At 43.7% G+C, this 27,798-nt stretch overlaps 1 protein-coding gene across 8 annotated transcripts in view; it reads left to right on the top strand.

The window, feature by feature from the left end:
• PTPRK (protein tyrosine phosphatase, receptor type K) overlaps nt 1-27,798 on the top strand; it is a 608,487-nt gene that overhangs the window by 292,978 nt on the left and 287,711 nt on the right. For all 8 annotated transcript variants that reach the window (XM_019538012.1, XM_019538011.1, XM_019538015.1 and 5 more), the window contains exon 6: nt 10,165-10,339. In XM_019538012.1, the coding sequence (XP_019393557.1) occupies nt 10,165-10,339 (175 nt within the window). The remainder of the gene's footprint in view (nt 1-10,164; nt 10,340-27,798) is intronic.

The raw sequence follows: 27,798 nt of genomic DNA, 5'->3' as shown, positions 1-27,798 counted from the left end.
ACGGTGTCAAAGGCCTTGCTGAAGTCTAGAAAGACTACGTCCGTGGCGACACCTGCATCCATTGCCTTTGTGACCTGATCATGAAGGGCAATCAGGTTGGTCTGACATGACCTGCCCCTAATGAAACAGTGCTGGTTGCCCTTAAGCATCATTCCTGAAGCTGGCCCATCACAGATGTGCTCCTTGATGATCTTCTCAAAGAGTTTCCCTAGGATTGAGATAAGACTGACGGGCCTATAGTTGCCCGTGTCCTCACTCTTCCCTTTTTTGAAGATGGGGACCATGTTAGCTATCTTCTAATCATCTGGCACTTGGCCCGAGCACCACGAGTGCTGGTAAAGCTGTGCCAAGGACCCGTTGACTTGAACACGTCCAGTCCCTCCAGAAGCTCTCTAACCCGGTCCTCCCCAAACTGAGGTCTGGAGGCTTTCCCCTCGAGTCCGTCTTGCATCACGGCAGGGAAGTTCTGGTCCCTGCACAAGAAAAAGTCAAAAATGACCCATCCACCACCACTCTCTGGGTGTGGCCCTCCAGCCAGTTGGCAGCCCATTTGACTGTGTGGGTGTCAACACCACAGTCCCCCAGTTTCTTAATGACAACAGGGTGAGAGACAGTGTCGAAGGCCTTCCAAAAGTCCAGAAAGACTACGTCCACTGCTACCCCTGCATCTAAGGATTTGGTAATCTGGTCATAGAAGGCCACCGGGTTGATCTGACAGGACCTGCCACTAATGAACCTGTTGATTGCCCCTAAGAATAATCTCCCCTGCTGGCCCCTCACGGATATGCGCCAGAGTAATTTTCTCAAAAAGTTTCTCAGGATTGAGGTAAGACTAACTGGCCTATGGTTTCCTGGGTCCTCTTTCCTCCCCTTTTTGAAGATGGGAACCACATTGGCCCTCTTCCAGTCCTCTGGCACCACACCAAAGCACCATGAGTGCCTGTAAAGCCGTGCCAGGGGTCTCATAATGACCTCTGCCAATTCCCTCAGCACTCTGGGGTGGAGATCGTTAGGACCAGCTGATTGGATTACATCCAGTCCCTCCAAAAGCTCCCTAAATAGTTCCTCATTAACCCTGGGCCTATGTGCGCCTCCCCTGGGATCTAAGGGGGACCCGGGGGGGGGGGGGTGACGGTTCCAGTCCCTGCTCAGGAAAACGGAGGCAAAGAAATCATTAAGTATGTTAGCTTTGTCGTCTGGTGTGATGACCAAATTTCCTAGCATGTCCTTGAGGGGCCCCACGTTACCCAGAACCTTCTTTTTGTCCCCTATGTATTTAAAAAAGAACTTCTTGTTGTCCTTGATCCGGGAAGCTAGTCCCAGTTCCATCTCTGCCTTGGCCTTCCTGACTGCCCCCTCTGCATCCCCGAGCAACCGCAGTGTAGTCCTCCCTGGTGATGGCCCCTCCCTTCCATTGGGTGTACACCTTCTTTTTAGCTAGGAGACATTCCCGGGTGCTTTTAGTGAGCAATGAGGGCTTATGTGCCCTCCTGCTCCCTTTGATCCATGTTGGGATTACCTCCCTTTGGGCTTGAAGAATTGTCTCCTTAAGAAGCAACCACCCTTCTTGGACACCTGGCTCCCCTACCCTCTGGGACCTGAGTGCTTCCCTAACTATTCTTCTTAGCTCCTTGAAGTTCGCCCTGCTGAAATCCAGGCCTGCTGCCTTGCTGTAGGCCTTTGCCACCTTGCACTGGATGGTGAATTCCAGCAGACAATGATTGCTGTCGCCCAGGTGGTCAAGCACCTGCAGCCCCCTCACCAGGTCATCGCCGGTGCCCAGCACCAGGTCCAACAAGGCATCTCCCGTGGTGGGGCTGTGCACCTCCTGGGTTAGATGGAGGTCCTGCATTTGGGCTAGCAACCTACGTGAGCAGTCAGACCTACAAGATTGATATACAACAGTGACACAGGTAAAGCTGAGGCACCACATAGTTCTGCCCTCAGTAGACAAACAGCAGATGGCAGGGAGGGGTTTGTGGCCTCACGGTGTAAAGAATTAGGGCTCTGTGAAGCTTCGGTTCTTGATTCGATTCAGCAGAGATTTGGGCCAATTCGGTGGCTGAATCTCCGAATCTGAATTGAATCAGAGGACCCTTTAATCTCTCCAAATTGAATTGGAACCCTCCAAATCGATTTGGAGAGATTCGGAAAGATTTGGTGATTCAAACATAGGCACAGGAGCACAGGGGTGTCCCCAGCATGCTTGGCAGCAGACCTGGAAGTGAACCAGAAGCACTTGCGGTCCACTTCCTGGTGTGCTAGGGAGCATGCAGGGCCCCTCCTCCCCCATCATCCCTCTGGCTTGGTGACTGGTGCCTCCTGGGTCTGAGGGAGGCATCTGCCTCTGGTGGGGGGGACACAGGGCCCTGCCCCTGCGCACTTCCGGCAGACCTAGAAGTGGACTGGAAGTATTTCCGATCCACTTCGGGGTTCACCACTGAGCACGTGGATGCCTCCCCCTCCCCATGCTCCTGTGGGATGCTCAATGTGACCCAGCATCTCAGCGATCATGGGCCGCACCTGCTACCTCAAGGTATATAGAAGAAACTTTTAAAGCTGTTTCTGTTTCTGAATTGCGAGTCTCCAAATCAGCATCAAATGTTCAGATCTGGACTGAGCCGAATTGAATCAAATCACTATCCCTGATTTGGACCGAATCTGAATCAAATAGGGCCCTATTCACACACCCCTGTAAGGAATGTGTCTCCAGAGTTGCGCTGTATCACACTACATTTCATTTTACCTGGGGCCTATTAAAAATAAGTGGTAATTCAATATGTTGCAATCATAAATAAAGGAAATGGGTCAGACTATTTAGCTAAAAATTACTATTTGATTTTCAGGGACATCAAATGCAGAATTTATATAGGAACATAAAAGCCTACAACTCGTTATTCTTTTAAAATGCCATAAAGTTCAGTGATAAGAATTGTTATACGTCTTCCTATCAATTATCCTTTTTTATATAAAAAATAGAAGATAGTAATATCCTCTGCCTTAACGTTTGTGAGCCGAATAATATTAAATACATGTTGGAACACAACAATTGTTTATCCTGACACCATGTAGTGGAAGGTGGGGTAAGAAGAACCTTCGGTTCTGTTTTCTGTATGAAAAATTCCATTCACAGGAACAAAGGACTGGAAGGGGCCTTCTGTGCCACTGAGTCAAGTCCTGTGCATTCATAGGTAACCATTTGTCCATAAGAATCCACAAGAAAGTTTACTCTGGTACCTGCATACATACAGGCTGGGGAGTTCCCCTCTTGAAAGCACAGAGGCAGAACGGGATCTTGGAGTCATTATTGACTCCAAGATGAACATGTGGTGCCAATGCCAGACTAGCCAAGCAAGGCCAGCCATACCTTGTCATGCATCCAAAGATGCATCTCGAGCCGGTCCAGAGAGGTGATACTTCCTCTCTATGCGACTTTGGTCAGGCCGCAATTGGAGTACTGCGTCCAGTAGTGGGCGCCACACTTCAAAAAGGATGTGGGCAGCCTGGAGAGGGTTCAGAGGAGGGCCACCTGTTTGGGGAGAGGGCAGCAGGACAGACCTTATGAGGAGAGGCTGGAACCAACTTTTCAGGGAAGTGGTCCTCACCCCAACCTTGGGCAAATTCAAGAGGAGATTAGATGATCACCTGTCTGGGATCTTGTGAACCCAGCATTATTCCTGCCTGTGGCAGGGGGTCAGGCTAGATGATCTGTTCAGGCCCCTCCTGACCCTAGCTACTATGAAACCTCTTGCACAGCACAGCCCCAAAGCCGCTGATAGAAATAATTTGCAAAGTGCAAGGAATAAAGATCAGCAGAGGCGAGGATGCTTCTAGTGCCTTGCCAGTGTAGTGGAAGGAAGTTAATTAGGTCACGGTATGCTCAGATAGGCATTTCCCAAACCATGGGGTGCACCATTCTGGGCGACAGTTACAGAGAAGATGGGTTGTTATAGACTTCTGTTTTTTGGGAGGTGCACAAGGCCAGGACAGTGCCTTGCCAGCAATCAGTGGCAGAGGAAATCAGCAGTAAAGGAAATGGCAGCAATCCATAGTGATAGGGAATGTATGGCATGTGGGTGGCCACCGTGGGAAATAAACCCCAAAGGTTTGGAAATGCTGGTTTAAATTACTTTAGAAGGGGACTAAGGAAAAAAAAGGCAGAAGACTCTATCAGCTCTTGCCAATCTGACCTTAGGAAAAATTTCTTCTTGACACTAAACTTGGCAATTGGTTTGACTCCTACACACCTGAGCTAGACTCATGACTTATTCATTAGCAGTGGATGGGATAAAAATAAACACTGAGGAAATAGTAGACTTGCATAGGGTCCAAGCTGATACAACTGTGAGCAATGTTAAGAAACTAAGCAAAGACAAACTTGGAAGTAACATCAAGGCAAACATTCTTTTGTTTCAGAAGTAAAGCAAGTGGCATATAAAATGTTAAAGATTTTAAATGAATGTCTTATTATTTGAGAATCAGAAATAGTGTCCAAAATTTCTGAAGTACTGTGGGGTGAGTGCCTGAAGCTCTGGAATGCTTCTCAAGTTCTTCAAAAGAAATGCTTTTTATCAATTTCTTTATACCACATAGTCTTTTTTAGTTATTTTCAAGAAATAAGAAAAATGCTGACTCATTTGACATTACTTCCTTTGACCCCTCCAGAATGAGTGCTCCAGGGTTATCAATTCAAACAGCAGAGGAATGAAGGAACCAGGAAGAGCACAGGGTAGAGCCATTACCTATTAACATAAATTCACATTAATTTTAAATTGAGTTTTTAAAACCTAATTGAGCAGAGTTTTCCAAGATCTGTTCAGAGTGAAGGACATGAATTGAAACAATATAGCTACCGTGAACCTTTTAATGAGCTGCAAGCACTGCCGCTTTTTATTCTTTTCTTTTCTTTTTTTAGAAGCGCCCTGACATTAAAAAGAGCAGTTTAATTAAGAGATCATGTCAGTGCATCTGAACACAGTGACTGGTTAATGGTTTTACTGTGTAAAATATATGCTGAGGTGAAGCCAGGGCATTGACTTCCACATTCATTTTCTAAGTTCAAGATGACTTACTGGTTGGAGTGTTGAGTCCCTTCCCTTGGTTATTAAAATATAATTTTATACAAAAAATATACACATGAGCTAAACTTTGCAAACTGAGTGGAGAAGCTGTATTCTCTATACTTACTGCAGAAAAGAAACACAAATCCTACTTAATGAATTTGAGCAAACAGTCTAAATCCAGGAAGATAAGGGATAGTAAATCATTAATGCAGGCAGAATAGACAATCCAAGGTTTTCTTATGGAAATAAAATAAATTTGTAAAGCTAGTTAAATTTCTCTGTTGGTAGTGAGGTAATTCCTAACTGTTTAGAAGTGCTGCATTATTCAATTTAAAATTAGGTGCATAGTTAATTTTGTTTTTCAAGCATTAAGCATGCAGACAAGCTTAAGCCAGTGAGCCATAACATTTGCAGAGTAAATTATTTTACTTTGTAGGCTATCTTGTCAAAGAGCATTTTGAGAGTTTGGAGCCTCGGACTTCAAAACATTTGGGCCAAAATGAAGGACATACTGTAATTTAAGGAAATACCTCTTCAATGAAGAAAAAAATGATGCTTTGATATAGTTTTTTAAATAAACATGTTTTTGTTCTTTATACTCCAGGAGATTAATAAATGTTGTAAAATGCCACTGTTGAAGAAAAGAGGAAAATTCATGAAAAGCTTTAGAACTAGTTTTAAAAGCACTCTAACAGCAACCTTAAAATCTCCCCCCCCCCCTTTTTTTTTGCTTTCTACTGGTAGCTAACACTTTTTAGGAGTAAACTTGCCAATTAGCTGAGTTATGATACAGTTTACTGTAACACCATATTTAACAGTTCGTCTTTTAGTTGGCATAGTCCATATTAATTTATCTCTAGGCTATTTTAACAGTTTTGTGCATCTTTGGAAATGAAAACAGTCATTCTCCCTTCACTTGCCTTATTTTGCTAGGATTATGATCAGAACTTGTAAATAGCTTAGACCAGAGGTTGGTAGAGGCTAGATCTGATGTGCATAGGCAATGGATTCAGCCCTTAGACCTGGGAAACTTTAGCAGAATTCCACCAGGTGAGGGCTTCCATAGCATTTGGGGTGGGTGGGTGTGTGTGTGTGTTGGGGGGGCGTGGTTTGGCGGGAAGGCTTTGCCTATGCTGCCACTGGGTGGTGGGAGACTTTACTTGTGACATATCTGGGTGGAATGGTGGTGCTGGAAGCAGCATGTGAGTGCTTAATGCTGGCTCACCTTGGACCAGCGCTGGATTATTTCAGTTCATCACCACAAAAAGATTGCTGACCATTGGCTAAAACAAATGGAAAGAAACTGCAATGCAATTTATTTATTTTAGTTTCACATGCTCTCTGGGTAGCCTGCTTTACTACCTTCCTCATGAGCAGGGATCCTGGTTTTCCTTGATTAAAAACTCACAAATTTCTCTGCTAAAAAAAAATAAATGATAAAAAATAAAGGGCCCCCACAGTCCCCCCTCCCCCCAGCCATGGTGGTGCCGTGCCCATAGCCTCTGCTCCCCCAGCTGCCTGCCCCCTGCTGTGAGATTGGTCAGGGCAGCTCCCCACCACTACATGCACTCCCAGGGGGCAGGGGGGATTCTCATCCCCCAGATCTATACCAGGGCCCAGGCACAGGCTGTGGGCTTGGGCTCCCGCCCTGCTTTGCTCCCCCAGGGACTCTGCAGCCCTGCAGTCTTGACTTGGTGTGGCAGGGAGCAGAGGAGCCGTGTGGGGATCTCCTTGCCACTACTCTGCCCCCCACCCCACTGCCCTTGCAATGCACCTCCTGCACCTGCTGCTGCTTTGAGGGGTGCAGCCCCATGTACAGGAGCCACACAGAGAAGCTGCTAGCCAGTGTTCCATGCTGCCCTGTTTCCCTCCCCCATGACCCAGCGCGGCTGGGGATAGAGGAGCTTCACAGCAATCTCACTGCAGTTCACCCTGTGCTGCCCTGGTGATACTCCTGTATATGGGGCTGCAGTGAGGGAAGTGGCATTGGGCTGCGCCCCTCAACACAGCGGCAGTTACTGGTGGTGTGTTACCAGGGCAGTGCGGCGTGAGCAGCGGCTCCTCTGCTGCCTGCTGGACTGGGTCATGCCTGTGAGGCTGGGGAGGCTTCAGGGGAGAGAAGCAGGGTAGAAGGGAGCAGCGGAGCCATGCAGAGAAGCTGCTCACCCCTGTTCCCTACTGCCCTACTTGTTTCCCCCGGGGCCTTCCCAGCTCAGTGGGTGTGACCCAGCATGGCAGGCAGCAACGGAGTTGCACAGGGATTCCTTGCTGCTACTCCGCTCCCCCCCCCCCCGCGGCCCTGGTGACACACCCCTTGCGTGTGGGGCTGTACCCCTCAAAGCCATGGCAGGCACTGGAAGTGCATCACCAGGGCAGTGGAGGGGGGAGAGTAATGGTGAGATGATCCCCGGACAACTCCATTGCTGCCTGCTGCACTCAATCATGACTGCAGGGTTGAAGAGGCCCTGGGGGAGAGAAGCACAGTGGCTGGAAACAGTGGCTAGCAGCTTCTCTGTGCAGCTCCACTTCTCCCTGTGCCCTGCTTCTCTATGCTGGGGCCTCCCCAGCCTCGCAGGTGTGACCTGGTGCAGCCGGCAGCAGAGGAGCCACATGGGGATCTCCCCACTACTACTTGCCCCAGCCCAGTGGTGACATGCCTCCGGCATGCAGGGCTGCACCCCTCAAAGGAATTTCCCCCAGCCAGCTTCCCCCTCAGCCCTGCCAGTGCTCCATTTATCTCACAGGCTTCTAGAAGGAAAGTGAGCCTGATCCAAAGTTGGTGAGTGTGAGCCTCAGGCCCCACCCTTCCCTTCTTCCCCCTCCAGGCAGGGTTTCCCACCGTTCCTGCAATCGGCTCTTGCAGGCTGGAACTCTGTCTGCCTGCAGAGCTCTTTGCACAAGTGGGGAAATCCATGGGTTTCTCTGCTAAAAAGGAAAATGTGTGTGTTCTCTGATAAAAACAGGAAATCCATGGTTTTCTCTGTGTTACAACTTGAGACCATTGATCCTGTCATCTCCCACCACTGAGAACTACCCTTGAGATAGTTGAAGGCTGCTTTTAAATTACCTCTCAAGTTTTTCTTCTCCAGACCAAATAATCCCAGTTCCCTCAGCCTGTCCTTAGAAGTCATGTGCCCCAGCGCCCTAACCATTTTTGTTGTCCTCCACTGGACTCTCTCCAATTTGTCCACATCCTGTCTGTAGTGGGGGTCCTAAAACTGGACATAGTACTCCAGATGTGGCCTCACCAGTGCTAAATAGAGGGAGAGAATCACTTCCCTCGATCTGCTGGCAACACTCCTACTAATGCACCCTTCTTGGCAACAAGGGCACACTGTTGGCTCATGTTCATCTTATTGTCCACTGTAACCCCCAGGTCCTTTTCTGCAGAGCTGTTGCTTAGCCAGTCAGTCCCTAGCATGTACTGATGCGTGGGATTATTCTGTTTTAAATGCAGGATTTTGTGCACTTGTCCTTATTAAACCTCACGAGATTTCTTTTGGTCCAGTCCTCCAATTTGTTGAGGTCCCTCTCAAACCTAGGCCTAGCTTCCAGTGTATCTACTACTCTCCCCAGCTTGGCGTCAACTTCACACTTGCTGAGGGTGCACTCCATCCTGTCTTCCAGGTCACTGATATAAAGAAGAGGTGGTGGTTTTAAAGGGGGCAAAGCTATTTGAGTCCATTTTGTAGCATTTCAGACCAGAGTCTGTCTCTTCTGTTGGAGGTATATTTTTTTCTGTTTGTATTCAAGTATATTTTCCAGTTTTCTCTTTCAGTCTAAGCTATGCCTGTGGGGATAGTGTTCTGAGATTCAACAGTTGACACAGTGCCATCTCTGGCATAACAGCAAAAAAAAGGAAATTAAATTGGTCTACACTATATAAACTTTTATCATGAAATAAATGAGAGTCAGTCCAATAAAGCTGCTGTTGATAAAGATGATGGAATGGTCTTCATACCATTTTCTTGGTTTGAAGGAATCTGAAATCTGTCAGGAGTATGGAAGTGGTAGCTTTCACAGAAGTTGTAATGGGTGTGGGAACGGTACTGAAACTGTAAGAATACCAAGATGTATATTCACTGTTGTTAAAATGTTCATTTTAACAGTGCTCTGACACTGGCACAAACTGATTATTTTACAGCCATACTTTTTCATTAGGAGATGCTAGATCTTCATGCTTCTGCATTCTGATCATAAATGATGGATATAACATCAATGTTCTTGTACATACCAGATGCCCAGCAAACACATCTGGGCAGCTTTGAGTCATCTCCTTTCCTTGTATTTTTTTTTTGTCACCAACTTTCTTTAGTTTAAATTTCAACTCCTCCCTCAGTAGCCTAGCAGTATTGCTTTATGTTGTATACTGAAAATTTGATCTCAGCTCATTTCTGGGGGTAGTTAGGATTAAAAATGTCATGGAAGTTGCACATTTCCACCTAAGGAGAGGGTTAGGAAGGAGTGGGCAGTGAAGTTACAGGTATGCAGCTGCTGGCTTGGTAATGATGCTGCTGGTGCTCAAGCTAGTCAATGTTTTCCATGGTTTTTGAGTTTTTATGCTTTTGTGACAAGGGGAAGATCATTTGTTGGCTTTCCTATCAGTTAGAGCTGCTTAAATTTTCTCAAAAATATGTTTAAAATTTTGATAACTTTCAAAAAATTTAAAACTAGTAAACTTTTTAAAATCTCGTTTTTAAAATATTTTTACAATGCCTCACTTCCTCTTCCAATGGTAAATTAGTTTTCACTCTAGAGCATTTAGCCTGTGATGCAGATAGTGTTGTGTGGTGTTTCTCTCTTGAATACTATTCTGTCCTGTGAATAATTCGTGTTGTTAAGATCTGCTAGATGGGTGTGATGGGTTTAGTGCTTTTGAGCAGGTGAAGGGCTCTGGTAGTACTATTTATACCAAACCTGTCTCTAGAGTAAAATGCTGTCCAGTTCTAATAGGTGAACTGTTTGCTCTGCCTTTCTACCATGGAAATCCAGATTGGAGAAAATGTGTGTGGGTGTTTTAAAATGCACAATTATTTTCTGTCTTGTCAAGAGGAAGTATGTCCTAGTAGGATATTTGTGAATTGGTTTCTATTTTTTACAGAGGAGAAATGGAGAAGATATCCCTGTTGCCCAAACTAAAAATATCAATCACAGAAGATTTGCTGCTACATTTAAGTTGCAAGAAGTGATGAAAACTGATCAGGATTTATACCGCTGTGTAACTCAGTCAGAGAGAGGCTCTGGAGTATCCAATTTTGCTCAACTTATTGTTCGAGGTAATGTCACAAATGCTTTAATTTTTATTAAATCAAATGCTCCTAAATCAATGCATTCTGCTCGCACCATTTGCTTAGCCTACAGAAACCTTGATCTCAAATCATTATAAAAACATTGCACTATAAAAGTACTAAAATCCTCATAAAATAAAATTAAAAAGGGTGGTCATAAAGTTTCAACAGCCTAGTATCTAACAAATACTTTCCTTAGAACTGAACTCTATGAAAAGCCCTAATCTCACAGTGCATGTAGTATACCATGGCGCACTGTTCTGCCATCCTACAAATAGTCATGATTGCACTTAAGGAAAATCCTGATTAAGATTTACTAAACGTTTTTATAGATACAAAAGTGGCTGCTTACTCACTGCAGCTGGTTAATTTTTGCTTCTAAAAGCTGTTTTCTTAGGCAGCCTAGTGGTATTCTAGAATTAATTGTACTTTTACCTGGGAGGCTCAGGATCTAAAAAATTCCTTAAACCTTCACCTGACCAAGGACTAGGAGTGCTATGGAAATTGTGCTCTTGGCATATCTGTACATAATGGAGAAGTTTGCTTGCTCTTCCCTCCATCCCTCAGATATGTTAGATGAATTTAAATAAAAGCATGGTTTATGTTTGTAGTTATGAGTGGGCTGGTGAGAGAACTGGTATCCAGAAAGCAAGGAAGTAAAACATCCTGGTTTAGCTGAAATTATGCCAGATTGTGGTGATTGATTCTGTCTTTTATCTTGAGATAGACTTTACACTTGTTGGCCTCCTTGTAGTTTTCAGGTGTGAAAATAGCTCAGGGTATTAAGGAAGGGATGCACCTGGTCTGGTTGTGAGAACAGAGGCCTAAAATATTAATGTCTGTTGAGTTCATTCTGCAGTTTATTTGCTGTGTGAACTGGAATGCTCTTTGGTTAATGCTAGTCACCTGTTAAACTACCTACTTGCATACTAGTAGGCGCAATAGTTATCAGATGCTTATAAGGTCCTTTAAGTGAAATGTGACAGGAAACATCAGAATGTGGCCTGAACATTAGGCTGGAACAGAAATTACGCATAAACTGATATAAGTGATTGGAAACTAATTCAAATCTGTAACATGACAGAAGTTCAGTGCACATAAATCTTTTTCAAAATGGCTGAAACCAACTTAAGATGAACTTGGATGGAGGTAGTATCAGACATAACTGGTTTAGGTTAAATAGGTTTATTGAACTTCTGTCCCAGATCTCCTCCAGATTCAGGTTAACTCAGTCCCCTATCATCCTAGAATGCTTTGCCTGTCCCCCACAAACCTCCCCTTACATGGTGGGTGGGCTACCCATGGCCCAAGCTGTCTGCTTCAGCTGACTAGGGAAATGTGCTCTAGTGTCCTCTGGCTTCTGGCCTGGGCCACTGCAGACATGTGGCTGCATTTCCAGATTCAAAAGTGAATATCTGTTCACTTGCTAATTGGTTGAATCTATGCAGTTGAGACTAACCTGCAAAGATTGAATCGATTCAGCCTTGGGCTTTTTAACTGCCTGTACTTAGCCCTATGGGCTAACCTTAGACAATATTACCTGCTGTTGCATACATTAGCTAGACCCTCTTATTTTCTCTAGTGATTCTACTATATATCTTGTTTTCCCATGTTGTATTTTTTTTGGTTTTTGTGTTGCAAATGTATTAAGTTCTGATTTGACTAATGACTTAGAAATGCAGAGAATATTTTGCTGTGAAAAGACTGATAATTGTGCCAATTGTTTCTGGACCCTGCTCTTCCCACCAAGTACAAGAATATGAAATGGCTGAAGAAACATTTTGGAAAAAATAAAGTAAAAAATATTGAAATCTGGAACAAGGAACTGCTCTAGTTTTTCTAATGAACAATGCCGACAGATTGAAAACCTTGGATCACTGATAGAGAAGCTCATTTTTAAGACTTAATCATAACTTGATACACATTGTTCCCATCAACACACATGCAGTGTCACTTGGTAGATTGTATTACTTTTTCATTAAATATTTTTATTTTTAAAATTAGTTATTGCCCTCTTTGGCCTTAAATTAATTTTAGCTACTCTTGTTTTCAGTTGTATGTTTTAATTGTTATAACCATTTTTCTGCCAATGCTTTGGTCTGTTTATCAACAGAATAAAGAAGTGTATAGGTTTTGTTGCTTGCTGTTATATTGAAAAGCAATATACAGTAATATATTTTCTTGTTTGTCTGGATAACCACTAAATAAATCTTGTTAGCCAAAAATATACCCTTGGGGATTAGCTACCCTGGTGTTAAAACTGTACTGAAAATTAACCATAATGACAGGTCCTATATCTCAGTGGCACTTTAAAGCTGACATCCTGCTACATAGATACAAGAGATGGTAATTTTAAAGGAAATTTTTGGGCCACTGATATGAATTGCCTTTAATAAGAGTTGGCATAGTATTGCCCATTGTCAAAGATGACCCAGGGGTAAGAGTTTATTAGTGCATTTCCTCCTAAACTGGAAGTGACAGGGCACGCTTAGGGCCTTTTTGTTGCTGTTTGTAACAAATGAAAATTTCACTGCAGAATTCTCATGCTGAGGAGTATTGATCTACGTGTTCTCACAGCCAGAGGAAGAAGAAAAAAATCCCGATGAATTACAATTTACTTTGTCATGACTTTAGTATTGCTTCCAGATCATTTTGAGTAATGATAATGTCTTCAGCTTGTAGAAGCCAAACTTTATTGACAACACTGGTTATTAGAGAACAAGAAATGAAGAACAGCAGCTGTTGCTCAGTGCATCAAAATTTTGGTGCAAATATATACAACATATGTGTGCGGGTACTGCAATATAGATATAGAAAGCTAAGTTGCAGTTTGTTGTTCAGAAAAGGATTTTTATTGCTGGAGGATAAAAATTCCAATTTTATAATTTGAATTATACTATAACAATTAGCATTTTTTTTCTACAAAGGTATTAGTTTTTTTTAGTTGACCTCATGTCTTTATTATAGTTTTTGTTTGTTTATTCGTGTTTTTTTGTGGGAGGAGGGAAGGGGCGGACAGACAACTTTCAAAGCTCATGTAACAAATTGCTGGGCTTTCTCATTTCCCTTTCATTAAGTTTTGTTTCACAAGTAAGACCAGTATAGCATTTGCAATTCAATTACAACATTTCACCAAAGGTATTTCCAGTCAATAATTTTAATGTTGAAGCCTTTACTTTGAGTTAAGCGTGAGCTTTCAGCTCAGTAGCTACGTTGTATTGATTTTTAATTGGTTTCCATGGCACAACTGTCAGTCTTGTGTAGTTGTATAAGGAGATTCCTTCCCCCTCCTTCTCCCTGCTCCTTTTCCCCTGATTTTTTTTTATTGGCGTCTGTGTACTATTTTAGGCAGGAAATGTCTCCCGGCCTGTTCTTCCACTTACATGTTTATTTGGTGGTGGTAACACTAAAAATTTCTTGAAGACAGTGTAGTCTTATGGAGTGAGACTTCTGGGGTTTTGGGTGCAATACAGAATAGAGGAAGAAAGCTCTGGAATGTGAAATGCTAGCAAATAGGAGGCTGACACTTAGAAATTTATGGTACTGTGTGGCTGAAGCAGTAGGCTTGAGTTGATATGATTTATCACAAGCACCCCTGAAATAATGCACTTTTTGAACTGCAGATTTTTTTTCTAGAGTTTTTGGCAAGGTATGTCAGAGGTTGCTTTCTTTTAAAGTAGCTATTTGTTATTATGTGGATTGACTGCAAAATGTCTTGTGAATTATTAGATGTGACAAAATCTGCAGAATGAGCAGCACCTTCTTTCACACAAAATGGTGCTTGCAAAGATTGTGCTCTTGCACTTTTTGTGTTTTTAAAGAACATTAGTATAAACCTACTAAAGTCATGGGGAAAAAATCCATTTTAAGAGCATATGTATATCCAATTGAAATATTTGTAAATGATCTGTAAATTGTTCTAGCATATATCTGAATGTGATCTGATGATGTTATTCAGATAGTTTTAAAGTCACATTATCACTGCAATTATTGATGTTTTCAGCAGAAAGAAAGCAGTGATTTCCCCCTTCCCCATCCTGCACCCTCTTTATTTACTTTTCTTTCAACATAAATTGAGATCTGCTTTAGAAAGTTGAAGTAAAAAACGTTTACTACTTTGTCATAACCCTCCCTGATGCATGCTAATTAGATAGCACTTTCCTTACAATGTTGATTTTTTCCTTGTTGTCTCTAAACCACTCTTTTAGATGCGAGAACAAAAAGTCTGTTCTATGGGATTTTTCTTTGTGTTGATAGATTTTTTTTCAGACTTTTCTAATATGAGTTTTTTTAACATGTTCTGCTCTGGTTCTGGGATGTTTGAGCTCCAGATCTTACTATGGGTCTCCAGGTAGCCCCCCTTTCTCCACTATATACTAAAGGGAAACTGACAAAGTTCTCTTCTGCTTACAGGAGGAGTGGTTATCTTGAAAATTAGCTTGATCTAATAGGTGGCAAGTCACTTTCATTGAAGAATTTCATCTCACTTTTCAGCTCGAGGGAATCTGGCGTTCATGGTATATTCTCTGTCTAGACCTACCTATCCACTACCCTCTGTCCAGCAGATTCATCCTTCAGACACGATCTTAATCATTATCTTGTGATGCTTAAATTCTGTGAAATATGACTGTGTAGTAATAAGCTCCCACACAAGAGGGGTTCCAGCTGTGATAGGTGTTTGATGCAATGCTATGGGAACATGTGCACTTTCAGTGTTGAGCCCACTTTTGTGAGGTCAGCCATGGCTTGGAGCAGCACCTTTCTGGTAAAGATATTAAGGTGTCCCGCTATGGTCCTAGGAGGCTAGAATTTAAATGCTTGCCCTGGACTTATACTGAAGGCATAGTTGACACAGCTGTAAACGGGTGCTTGGTCATTCCGGTCTGGGTGTCAAAGGCCAATTATGAATGCTAACCTCATCACTCCTGTTCCACCGACTATAGAAACTGGCCTGTCGTAATCCCACTGGTACCATGGGATTATTTGCTTTTTGACCAGTTTTTAACTAGCTTTTCTTTCTTTCTTTTGGGGGGGGGGGTTGGGGGTTGGGGTGGTAATGGACAACTACATTTTGTGTACAGGATGTTAACAGGATAAACCCTGTTATGTTTTGAATACCTTTTTCCCAAAGGTTACTTGCTAGAAATATCCACATTTCTGGGAATTTCAGTGTATAAATTGCTGTAGAAGTATGGCGAAATTACGTTTTTGCTGTAACAGATTTTAAAAATTCTGAATAGAAATAGATGATGCTGAAGTCCTAAGGGCATGAAACCAGGGCTTGTCTTGAAGTGTTTTGAGACCTTGGCTATGCAGGCATTACATTTTTGTTGTCCAAATCATATAAGAATACTCTACATACTTTTGCTGGGATTGGATATTTTATTGGATTTTAGTTTCTAAAGGCTGCATATTTCAAATAGGACTCTGTAAAACACTTTAGGTGGTGTTGAAAACACTTCATATATTATAAGTTCCCTCCTTTGGGTTTGCCTAAATCGCAGAAACTGTACTAATTCTTGTTATTGGTGCAAGTGAGAATCCAACAGTACAATATTTTTGCTTTTCTTACCTGAACATCCCTTTAGGACTTTTATGCAGGAAACCACCAGTTAGAATGATCCCTCTGGTGGTGCTAGAATGGCTGGCACTGATGAATTCTTCTCTGGGGAATGTTTTTTTCTTTTCTCAGCAGGAATTTGTAAGTACTTTATATTTGAGAGGACTGTGTTGGAGTGAGAGTCACATTGCAAAGTCAGCTAGTGCCCAGCCTGTTCATTTGGAGAATTAATGAAATTTAGGCATGTCCTACATGACCAAATTCTTATCCCATGGTCTGTTTGTTCAGCATAGTGGTAGGTTTCAAAATATGTAAGTCTGACTACATGAAAAGTATGAGGTATAACTTGCCATCTGAGGTACCCTATCCCCCTTGACCATACTATTGGATTGGGGCTGACGTGAGGTACTCAGTGACTGAACTACTGTATGATTTTTAGCAAATCTCATTCATTCTCCTTGTGCTGTCCCTTTCAATTCTGTATCTTGTATCTAGTTAGTTTGTTTGTAAGATTTTTGTAACATAATTTGCATCTTATTTTTCTAGTACAATGGGTCTTTTTTCTAGGTCCTGCAATGATACAGATAGAAAAGAAATTGTATTATAATAGCAAAAAGATCCTTGTTGAGTGGCAGCTAAACCATTAGTTAAACTTACGTAGAATTTACAGTTGCTTAATTTTAGAGGAAAGCACTTACTAGGTTTTGTGATAGCAAAGCACTTTGTAAATGCATATCAGTGCAGTGCTGTTTCAGGTTGTGAGCAAACATCTTGAGTACATTTTCTGCCACTCATAGTTTCCTCCTAAGTAGCAGCAAAGTGGCATTGACAAGAATTCTGTGGTTATACGACTGCTTTTCAGTTCCAGGTAAAGGTAAGCAACAGTGAAGCTCTTACGAGCCATGGCAGGTTCACGTTGCTTTTGTTTTAAAAGGCTACAGACCTTTTTTTTCTCAGTATCCCATGGAAGGGATTGGATTTGGGGAGCAGGAGAAAAGAAACACTTTATAAGCAGCATGAGCAGGCTGCACATTGTTACAAGTCTGGCTGAGTCTGCTTCCTGGACAATTATCAGGCAGCTGTATTAAAACCACTTGTTTTTACCTTAGGGTACAGACAGATTTAACAATTATATCAATGTCAAAGGATACTGATAGAAACTGTTCCATTGGAAGTGTTACATTTGCACAATTGCTTAGTGATACAGGTGTGGTGAAACCTCCATGAGGGTCAGCTGAGGAAGAGGGTGAAGGTTACACCTTTCTCTGGAAGGGGCAACCAGCCCAGGACAGACATGTTCATGACGTCAGCTTGACCATCAAGAATCAGTTTGCCAGTCAATTTACAGAGCTCCCTGTGGGCATTAACAAATGTTTTAGGACACTCTGTTTTAAGCTCAGCAACAACCAATACATGACTGTCATCAGTGTATACACCTCAGTGCTTCATGCTGACAATGATGTCAAAGAACAGTCCTACTCCAACCTTGACTATGTACTAAGTACATACTCATAAGGAGGACAAGATCATTCTCTTTGGTGACTTCAGTGCCAGAGTTGGACGTAACCTGGAACTTTGCAGTGTGGGCAGCATTGGGAAGAGAGGTGTGGGGAAAGCCAGCTTTAATTGCATACTTGTCTTGAGCAAATGCACAGAGCATAGTCTTGTCATCATGAATACCATCTTCAGACAGAGTGACAGATACAAGTTACCAGGGGACACCCTTGCTTTAAACACTGGCATCTCCTTGACTATGTTGTTGTTAGAGCCTGTGATCAAATGTATGTCTGTTTCACATCGCCTGTGTGAGGAGCTGATGACTGCTGTTCACTTTTTTGTCAGATCCATTATGAACATATGGCTTGCTCTAAAATACAAAAAACAGCCAAAAGCAATTTGAAGGACTCTCAACACCAGATCTCTTGAAGACCTTGAGGCCTCTAAGGATCTCCAACAGCATCTCCATGGAAACCTCTCTGCCCTATCGACAAGTGAAGGGAACATAGGGGAATTCTGGAAGGCATTTAAAGCTACTGTCCTTATGGCCTGTGCTGAATTCATTAGCTATACCACTTATTGACACCAAAACTGACTTGAAAAGAGTGATGCCAAGATCCAAGCCCCCCCCAGCCAAAAGAGAAGGCCTCATTCTGCTTGGCAGCATGACACCTTATCTCAGCACAAGAAGATACGTCAGCTTCTCAAAGCTGAAGCTGAAAGGGGGATCTGGGAAATCAAAATTAAGTAGTGACAGGATAAAGCCAAAGAGATCTGGGTCTATGTTGACAAATATGGCATACATAGGTTTTTCCAGGCAATGAAGACCACTTATGGCCCAGCTTCTTATGGTCCTAATTTCCGGGGATTGTACGATGGTTCGGCATTCCTCAAAGACAATGAATCTATCCAAGCTAGATGGAAAGAGCACTTTACAGCATTCCTGAACTGTGAGTCAACTGTGTTGGATACCATCATTGAATCCATCCTCCAACAACCTAAAAAGGCTCCCTTGCCACCCCTCCTATTCTAGAAGAAGTCCAGTGTGCTATCAAGGAAACCAAGAACAAGGCTACTGGACTGAATGGCATAGCTACTGAAATCTACAAGGCTGGTGGTGAGGAACTGGTACTGAGACTCCATGACTTTATTCTATACATTTGGAACAATAAAGAGATTTCTTGGGACCCTGAGGAATTACAACACTGTGACCATCTTCAAAAAGGGAGATAAATCTGTGTGTGGGAACTATTGAGGTATTGCCCTCCTTTCCACAGCAGGGAAAATAGTGTCCTGCATCATCCTGAACCATCTTCTGCTTCTTCCTGAGGAAGTCCTGCCAGAACCTCATTCTTGTTTCAGAACATCCTGTGGGGAAATTGACATGATCTTTGTTGCCTGCCAAACCCAAGAAAAGTGTCAGGAACAACATTAGGATCTGTATACAGCCTTCGTTGACCTTACCCGGTCTGCCTCCCCAAATTACCATCAATGAGAAGACCCTGGAGATAGTCGAGCACTTCCCCTACCTCTGTAGCCACCTCTCTTGGTGAACTGATGAGATGATCCAGCACAGAATCTGGTGCTCAAGTGCCTCATTTAGGAAATTGCTTCAACATGTCTTTATTCATTGTGATCTCTGGAAAGATGCCAAGATCCAGGTGTATGATCTACTCATCATCCCTGCTCTCCTCTGTGAATGTGTCATCTCAAGAGTCTGGAGAGGAATCACCAACAATACCTTTGAAAAATCCTCCACTTCAAATGAAAAGATCACCACACAAATGCTAGCATCTTTGCTGAAGTTAGTGCTACCAGCATTGGGTCAAAGAGCCTCAAGCTCCAATTTTGCAGGATCAGATGTCCTGTGAGGATGCTAAACTTCGAATGCCCCCTGAAAGAACTCTGTTCCTATCTTAGTAATGGTCTGAGATCTTGGGCCAGCTGGAGGAAATGCTGCAAAGACGCATTGAAGCCATACCTTAAGAAAATGGATGCTGACCTCAAGAGCTGGGAGAAGCTGGCTGCTGACTGACTCCAGAGGTGCCACAACCTCAACCAAGCAGCAGCCCATCTTAAGGTAAAGTGTCTTACCCTCCAAGCAGAGAAGAGAGAGTGGAGGAAAGAAAAGAAGAGAAATTCTCTCCTGTGGAAAAATGTCCAATTTCTGTGGACTAGTTTGTGGCTCAAGGATTGGACTCTTTTATCACCTCAAGGCCAATTAATGAGCCATGGCAGAGATCATCCTCAAATTGAGGGACTGATGATGAGTAAAACCATTCCAATGTTATGCTTGCTTTAGTCAGGTGATTTAAGTCATCTGGGGCCTGGATGCACTTTTTGTAGGCAGTAGGCAGCCATTGATCCTCTGGATCATGAGGTCTAGTTAGGTGCCAGATGGATATGTGTGGGTCATGGAACCATCACACCAAGACCTTTGGCGCATATGCCTTGGCAACAGTATGGAGGAGTAGAGGCTGTCCAAGATGTACCATCCCCTTTTTAGACCTCTGAGACAAAATTCAAAGGCAAGTCTGAGTCCAGTTGTTCAGTGCCTTGATGATTGTAGCTTCTGCCAGAGAGCAACAGATAAGAACTGCTGCCAACTGCCTAATGCCTCAGTGAGGGCATGTTTCTGTCAGGGTGATGTCCCTTAGCTTTTCTCCAATCATGCTGTCTACCCGGGGGGTGGTAAAGGGCTGCTCCTTAACTTCCCATGTATTCAGGGGATCCTGGCAATGAGCAGGACAGGCTCACTGACAGGCTTGACCTGTCAGCTGTTGCTTCCTTGGTGAGCTGTTGATGCCCACAAGTCCTTTGTTGTGGTGGCAGGAGCAAGGGTTTACCTTCTGCTGAAAGGGCTGCATGCAAGCCACTTGTTGGCAAGGGGTAATCAGGTGGCAGCTGATCAACCCGTTCCAGGTCTGCAGCCATGTCACCATTGCTACCCAATCCTGTCATTACTGCTGCCCTCTGGGAAATAACTCAGAAAGATCCTAACAGGTCAAAATGTTTTAAGTGTTATGGATTTTTATTTGAAATCTCCGGGTTCATTTTATGAATCATAAGTAGGTATTTGTACACCTAACAGTGCTAACACTACTCAGCACCCTTAAGGTTCTCATAACACCCTAGGGTGTCACCACATCCTCATTGAGAATCACTGGTCTGTAGCTTTGTATTGCTGTGGATTTATGTAGCCAGGTGGGAGAGGTGGCTTCCCACTCCCTCCCTTCCCCTCCACGCATACTCACACAAATGTCTTGTGGTCATCAGGTCCCCTCTTGACATGCTGCTCCACTCTCAGGGACATAAAGTAGAAGCTAGAGGAGGGAGGCGGGGAGCCTGGAAACCTCAGCAGCTAAATTGGCAGATGCAAATGGAGGGAGTGGTAGCTGGGTGGGAGTGTTCAGGCTGCCTGTTAACCCTTTGTGGGCTGGATGTTGCTTCTGGGCCATCAGTTGGATAGCTGTAATGTAAGCCTAATAGCAACAGCATAAGAGCACATGTGTTTTTGAGCAGTAGCTTTCTGTGGCTCTTTTAAGTAGCTGAAATATGTTTGTCCATACTCTTCATGATTTCAAGTAGCCACTAAATTGCAGATGCTGCTTTACACATTAGGCACCTAAGTGCAATCCTGTTCATCCTTTCTGAGTTCCCGAAAAATGTTAATACTATAGGTGGGTCCCTATCCATTTCACTAATACTTTTGTGATTTGTGCTGGCATCTTAACCTTGTGACTATTATAAAAAATGATGCATTCATTCATGGGTTTTCCACAACTCAGGATGGAATAGAATTACCTAAATCCACTTAGACACCTAATAGGTTTTATGACGCTTGGTTCTTGTGGCACTCCTGCTAAGGTATAGATTTCAATTTAATTGCTACCATAATGTTTTTTCTTAGGAAGTGAGGCCCTGTACTCTAGCATCGAGACCAGGGCTAGTCCCCATTCCAATGTCTTCCCTACAGCCTTGGCATGCCTTCTTCAGAGCTTCGAACTTGTATCTATTCTAGATTACTGCTTGTTGTTGGGGACTTTTTGATAGTAAAACTAGGTAACACACAGGCTGCAACAGCTAAAACAAGTAACACTGAGACCCTGCAAAGGTATCCTTGAAACTCTCATACTTGATGAAGAGGTGTAGGTATATAAAGAGCACGAGACCTTGCTTGGTTTCCTCATGGTTATGAGGGAGTCGAGGACCTAATTATTTTCTTCTCTTCCTGCTCAGGCTTGTCTTATGATTCTGAACTTCCTTTGTTATGGGGAGAACACATGGTTTTTTTAAGCATGTTTTAGCGCTGCAAGTTTGTCTTCCCCTGGAGTTTTTCCATTCTGTGATCCTCTGTGAGCTGTAACTCCAACCTTCCATGTTCCTTACAATAGATCAGCGTTATGTGTAACCTAGTAGTTTGACCTGTACTTTCCATTGTGTTTACAGGGACAGGTTATTCTGTTGTTGATCGTCCTTAATGTGTGCGCAAGACAAGGACAGATAACTTGAGTGCCAGATTCTCTGTACTTTAAAGCTTATGCAGGGATATAATGAATGGCATCAATAAGGGTATAAACATACAACATTCATAAAATCAAACAGGAGCGGGTAAGTTTGCCAAAGCAAATATCTAGATTATCACATAGATTTACTAGCAAATTTCAGAAGAAGGTAACGGTCCAGCCTTCTCACCAAGGCACTGCTTGCCATCTTGCCACTCTTACCATCCTTCCTTAAGTATACCTACTCTAACTTGTATATTTAGGCCTTTTGATACTTGGTGTTGGTATAGCCCATTTATAAGTTTGGTGTATCCTTTTGTCTGCAGACTACTGGCTTGCATATAGGATTGCCAGGAAGAGAGGAGGCGGCCCAGGTATCATCACAAACAAAAAGCTGTATTCTGTTACACATCAGCTTTTCATGCAACTTTTGTAAAAGACTACCCCAAACAGGAAAAGTTCATGGTAGGATGTAACACAAAGCCATTTTCCTTTCAAATATAGAAATATTACCCTTTTCATTTGGATTTTTTTTCCTACTGAATTGGCAGTAGTGGGAAGATACTGTTTTGTGTTACAGTGTTAAAAATGGCCAAAGGGAATTAGATGGGAGTGCCTAGTGAAAATGCACACCAATTGGAGAAGGGCATATTGTGCTGTAAAAATGCCAGTTGCAGTAGTTTTTACATACACTTGTAATGCCTAAAGCCTTGGAGCCATAAGTGAATATGGGCAGGATTTACTTGGTCTTTCATCCTTAGAAGATGGATACATTTAATTGCATGTCTTTTGGTACCTGTGTGAAACTCTATGACACTTTTTTTCCCCCTTCCTAGCACTTTTGACATGAAATCATCTTCCCTTCCCAGGTTCTGAAGCATTTGCTATTTATCTGCCTGGTTGATCTTTGTCCATGGGAGCTGCATTTCGGTAGCAGTATTTGCATTTACTTGTAGATCACTTTAGGAGCCCTCTGGGCATGTCTACATGTGCATTTGCTCCGGCACCGGTTTACCCATGAGTAAATTACTCGCAAGTAAATGGTGCTGGGAAGACATCTACATGTGCATGGAAGTGGGAGCAGATTTGCTGCCAATCAGCTCTTGCTTCCCAGGCCCCTGCAATGGGCCCCTGCTGCCACTGGGTGGAGCTCTAGGCTCTGGCTACAGCCCTCTTCAAAAGTCCACTCCACTCACTGTTCTCTGGCCAGGAGAAGCTTCCCCAGTGCAGGGACAGCATGTAGCAGTGCTCTGTTCCCCATCTGTGCCTCCCCATGCTATGATCGCCTCAGCCCCTGCCCCTGGCAGTGATGACCAGTGCCTTGCACTCCTGCTGGCTTCCATGCTAGCCCTGCTGGCCCATCACACTAACTGCTACTTGGCCCATAACCATCTGGGCCCTCCTGGCTCCCCCACATGCAGAAACTGCTTGCCAGGCCACCATTATTCACCTGTTGCCTCGACCCTGTCTGCCTGGTCGGACCCCGGCAGGGACATCACGGACAGACTCCAGGATGCCACTTCAGGAACCCCTGCCACACTCCTCCTGGGGATGCCATGGCTGGCAGCTCTGCATGGTCATGGCTGTTGGAGACCGCATGTGACTCTGGGTTGTGTTCTTGGACAGCGGGGCACAGCAAATGGGCAGTAGGCCAGGGGCCAGCCCGGGGAGGAGCTGGTGCTGCTGGCGACTGGTGAGTTCATGGTTTGCCATGCCTTGTGGTGGGGGGCTGGGACTGTGGAGCCACCGTGGCAGGTGCTGGTCTGGGCTTCCCAAGCTGCTGGTGGAGACTGCAGCCGGGGAGCTCAGTGAGATGGACTGCCAGATACCTGGGGGCCCTCTGGTGATGTGTCACTGGGGTCCCAGATGAGGTGGAGGCTTAGACAAGCTGCCCATGTTGCTATAGGCAGCATGGCTGGGGCCTGGGTCCCAGGGCATAAGGGTGTCTGTTAGTTGCCACATAAAAGATGTGGATTTGCAAGTACTCCCCGGGCAATGATTGTGGTTGGTGATGACAGCCCACTGTGCCCGCAAAGCCTTGGCCTGTATGTGGTGCTGCTGTAATGATTGGCTGTGCCCACATTCCCACATCTGGGCTGACAGCCCCTCATAGACATGGGTGTTTGGAGCGCTCACTCCATTCAGACTGGCACTGAACCTCTGCCATGAGGTCGCCAGTCTTCTCCATGGACCAGTTGGGGTCCTGGGTGGCAGGCATGGGTGTGGACATGGCCACAAGGAGGATGCCATTGTGGGTCCTGTGCCAGCTGTCTGGGCCCCCATGCAGCTGTCCCTGTGCTTTTGGGCCTGGACAGTTGCATGCTTACTGCACAGTAAACTATGTTACTGCGTGGCTAAGTGTCTCATGTAGATACACCTTCTGATCGAAAATGTTACGTTGTTGTTCTTTGGTTCATGCCTCACTAAAATTTTTACTGTGACAAACAATACACAGGGCATTGTTTATGTTCCCTTTTGGTAGATAGGTTTCTGATTTGAAAACAATCTAGATTAACTTAAGTGGATTAGACCAGTGGTTCTCAACTTTTTTGTCCCAGGACCCATTTGTAAACATTGATGGCCAATCCCAACTCAGTAAACATTTTAAGTAGAAAACAGCCACCTGGCCCTGCCAGTATCCCTCACTCCTAACAGGTTGCTACCCTTCCAGCCCTGCTGACACCCCTCAGTCCTGACCTGCTCCCCCAGGCCCCAGCTCCTCAGTGTTTGGGGTGTGGGGTGGGTAGGGCATGGGACAGAGTGGGGCACATGCCCCCTACATCTATGCACCCACAGCGGGCATGAGGCTGCAGCCTGGCTGGACTAGCATGGGCAGGAGTCCATCCACAGCCCAGTAGGCCAGACCCAGTGTGGGAGGGTGGAATGGGGTGGTGAGACTCATTGCTGCCACCACCAGGACCCCAGCACCAGCCATGCCACCAGCAGCATGAGGAGTAGCAAACTGGGGGTCCATGCTGCCCTTACCTCCTCCCACCACCAGCCACTTACACGCTTGCCACAGTTGTACCCCACTACTATGCTGCCATGTGCTTGTGTACACGTGCACATGCAGTAGTACCCTCTGCTTGAAGGCTGGAACTCTGCCAGCATGGAAGAGGAAACCCATGGTTTCCCACATCTTTCTCTTTTAAAGGAGAATCCATTTTTAAGTCTGATCCATTTTTAAAGTTTGTTCACAACCCTTTCATATATATATATTCTTGCAATATATATATTGCAAGCAGTTTCTGCATGTGGGTTGAAAAACGCTGAATTAGACCAAGGCTGGCTTCTGTTTCACACTGATACTTCCTTCTTTCTGCCTTCCTCCCTTTTCATTCTCCATGTACAATCTGTGGGGAAGGGGAGCTGTCATCTGCATATTTCACTGTCCCCTTGCATAGGTGAGCTCAGTGGTGCTCAAAGTATGGCCTATAGGCCAGTTCCAGCCCACTGAGCTGAGTCATCCAGCCCATGGGACCCCTGAGGGGTCTGGAGTTTTGGTGGTTGGAGAGCAGGGGTAGTGTTGAAGTGTCACAACTCTGGGAATTAGTAGTGAGGATTCCTGGTTTTCACCCAGGTGGCCTGGGTTTAACTCCCAGTGTGGGAACACTCTGTCTTGGATGCTTATCCTTCTGGGATCATTTGACCCCAGCAGACTTCCTGCCCCTTGGGCAGGGGGCTGGACCAAATGATCTTATGAGGTCCCATCCCACCCTAATGTCTATGAAATCTATGAATCCCAAGGCAATTAATGCTGCCACCACTCCCCTGCCCGTAGTTCTTTGTCTGTGGAGAGCCCTGTGGGCCAAATGACATAGCTCTGCATAATGGATAGGGCTGGATTTGACCTATGTACTTGGTCCAATGCATCAGATTCAGCCCATGATCTGGCTTTACCTCACTCATCCAGCCTGCCTGCTGGAAAGGCTGTACACCATGGGCTTAGCACATGTGAAAATAGGCAAAGGATAAGCAGAGCTGAGAAGAGTAAGGTGTGGGGAAAACTAATACCTGTATAGCATGCTTCAGTAATTATTTTATAACTCCCCAAAGTATGCTTTATGCTTCCAGAGTAAAGACACAGTCCCTACCTAAGGAATTTAAAAGAGAGAGACACAAAGCAGCAAGTAGACTGAGTGAAAGGGAGCCTTTTCTAAATAATATGATTGAGTCAATGATAGAACCTTGATTAAAAAAGAAGTGAGTGTCCCTGGTATATCCCACTGATTGAAGAGTCAGATGTTACCCTTTGTCAAAGTCACTGGGAGGCTTTCTCTAACCTCTCATTTTGCATGCACTGATGTTCTCCAAAATGGCATGTGAAAACTCTTTAGATAAAGGTTTGTAAGAGTTTTCACCTAATGTTAAGCAGTATCACATAGATGAATTGCTGTGTTCATGAAAAATGAGTCCAATCTGTTTCTTACTCATCTGTACCAAATGTAAGGTCCCATTTTACAGGCTGTAGGGTTCCTCCTTCCTCACCCTACCTCCTTAGAAGAGAATAGGCAAAATCATCCAAAAATCTGCAAATATGTTAACAGTTTTCCTAGAGCCATAGAATGGAGCCGAACAGGTGTAACAACTGTATTGTTATCAAAGGATACTGATGTAAATTGTTCTGAAGTTACTGTACCATTGCATTATTTTATAATGATATAAGTGTAACAAAACTGCTGCAACTTTAACCCTTTTTTATTCTGGGTCAAAGTTAGGGCAATATAGCTCACTGCAGGAGCATGCAAACGTAAGAGATTCTAATAGCTGATGTATGCTTCTGGTCAGTATTTTCCTCCTCCTGTTTTAAAGCAGTTAAAAGATATTTGTCTGTACACTGAGCATGAATATAAATTCTGTCCATAAAGATGATGAGAAAATGTTCCTAGTAAGAAGCTTTATCTCTAAACAGATGCTCCAGGGTTCAACTTGCTTAGAGTAGTTATATTCTGAATGTGATTTTTATTTTTGGGCTGACATGCATTGCTTAGGACAGTGGTCTCCAAACTTTTTTGATCACGTACCCCCAATATAAGTAAAAAATGTTTGAGCGCACACCCCCAATATATGTATTTTTATATTTGTGCACCCCTACCAGTAAAAAATTTTTGAGCATGCACCCCCAATATATTTATATAAATAGAAGTTTTAATATTTTCTTCCTGCACCCCAATGGATAGTCTTGTGCACCCCCTGGGGTGCATGCACCCCACTTTGGAGACCACTGGCTTAGGACACAGATGAGGCTTCGGTAGTTTCTTTGCCAGAATAGCTACCTTATGTGTTTCTGTAACAGAATGTCTTTAAGTTGGTTGAGCTATTATGCAGTTTCCAATATTGAGTTCCAGTAGGGATTTTTTTTTTAGACTGGTCGCTACCCTTTGATGTGTTAAGAGTGGCCCTAACAGGAATTAAAACTTGTGCAGAGCAATTAGGATAATTGCAGATCTTAAAATCACAGACCCTGAGAAAGTTTACCAACTGTTCTCAAAGCTTTAAATACCTTATATCTTAAAAAATAAAGACAAGTGACACTTTTTAGTGCAGTAGATTTATATTATACATTTCACACACGAAAATTTAAAAAACGTGTGGAGATATGATCAGGTTGACATAGTGAAATGAAGGAACGTGTTGGAACGTCATACAGTGGGCTTGTGTCTTGAACATAGTACAGCTGATTATGGTTTTGCACTCTCAAGTCCTGAATTAAATTGAATGAATTGAGCAGTTTTCAAGAGGTATCTAGTTGATTTCATAGGACAACAGTCCAAATATATATACTTTATAATATAAAGAACTTTTTAAATATTGCTTTTTTCCCCTCTAGGAATAAGCTGCTGTTTGTTTTATTTATTTGTTTCATAGTTTCATAGTTTTTAGGG

Source organism: Crocodylus porosus, unplaced genomic scaffold (assembly GCF_001723895.1).
Source record: "Crocodylus porosus isolate Cpor-Errol unplaced genomic scaffold, CroPor_comp1, whole genome shotgun sequence".
Taxonomy (NCBI): Eukaryota; Metazoa; Chordata; order Crocodylia; family Crocodylidae; genus Crocodylus; species Crocodylus porosus.
The sequence above is the reverse complement of the archived record's forward strand: the minus strand, read 5'-3'. Positions and strand labels throughout refer to the sequence as shown.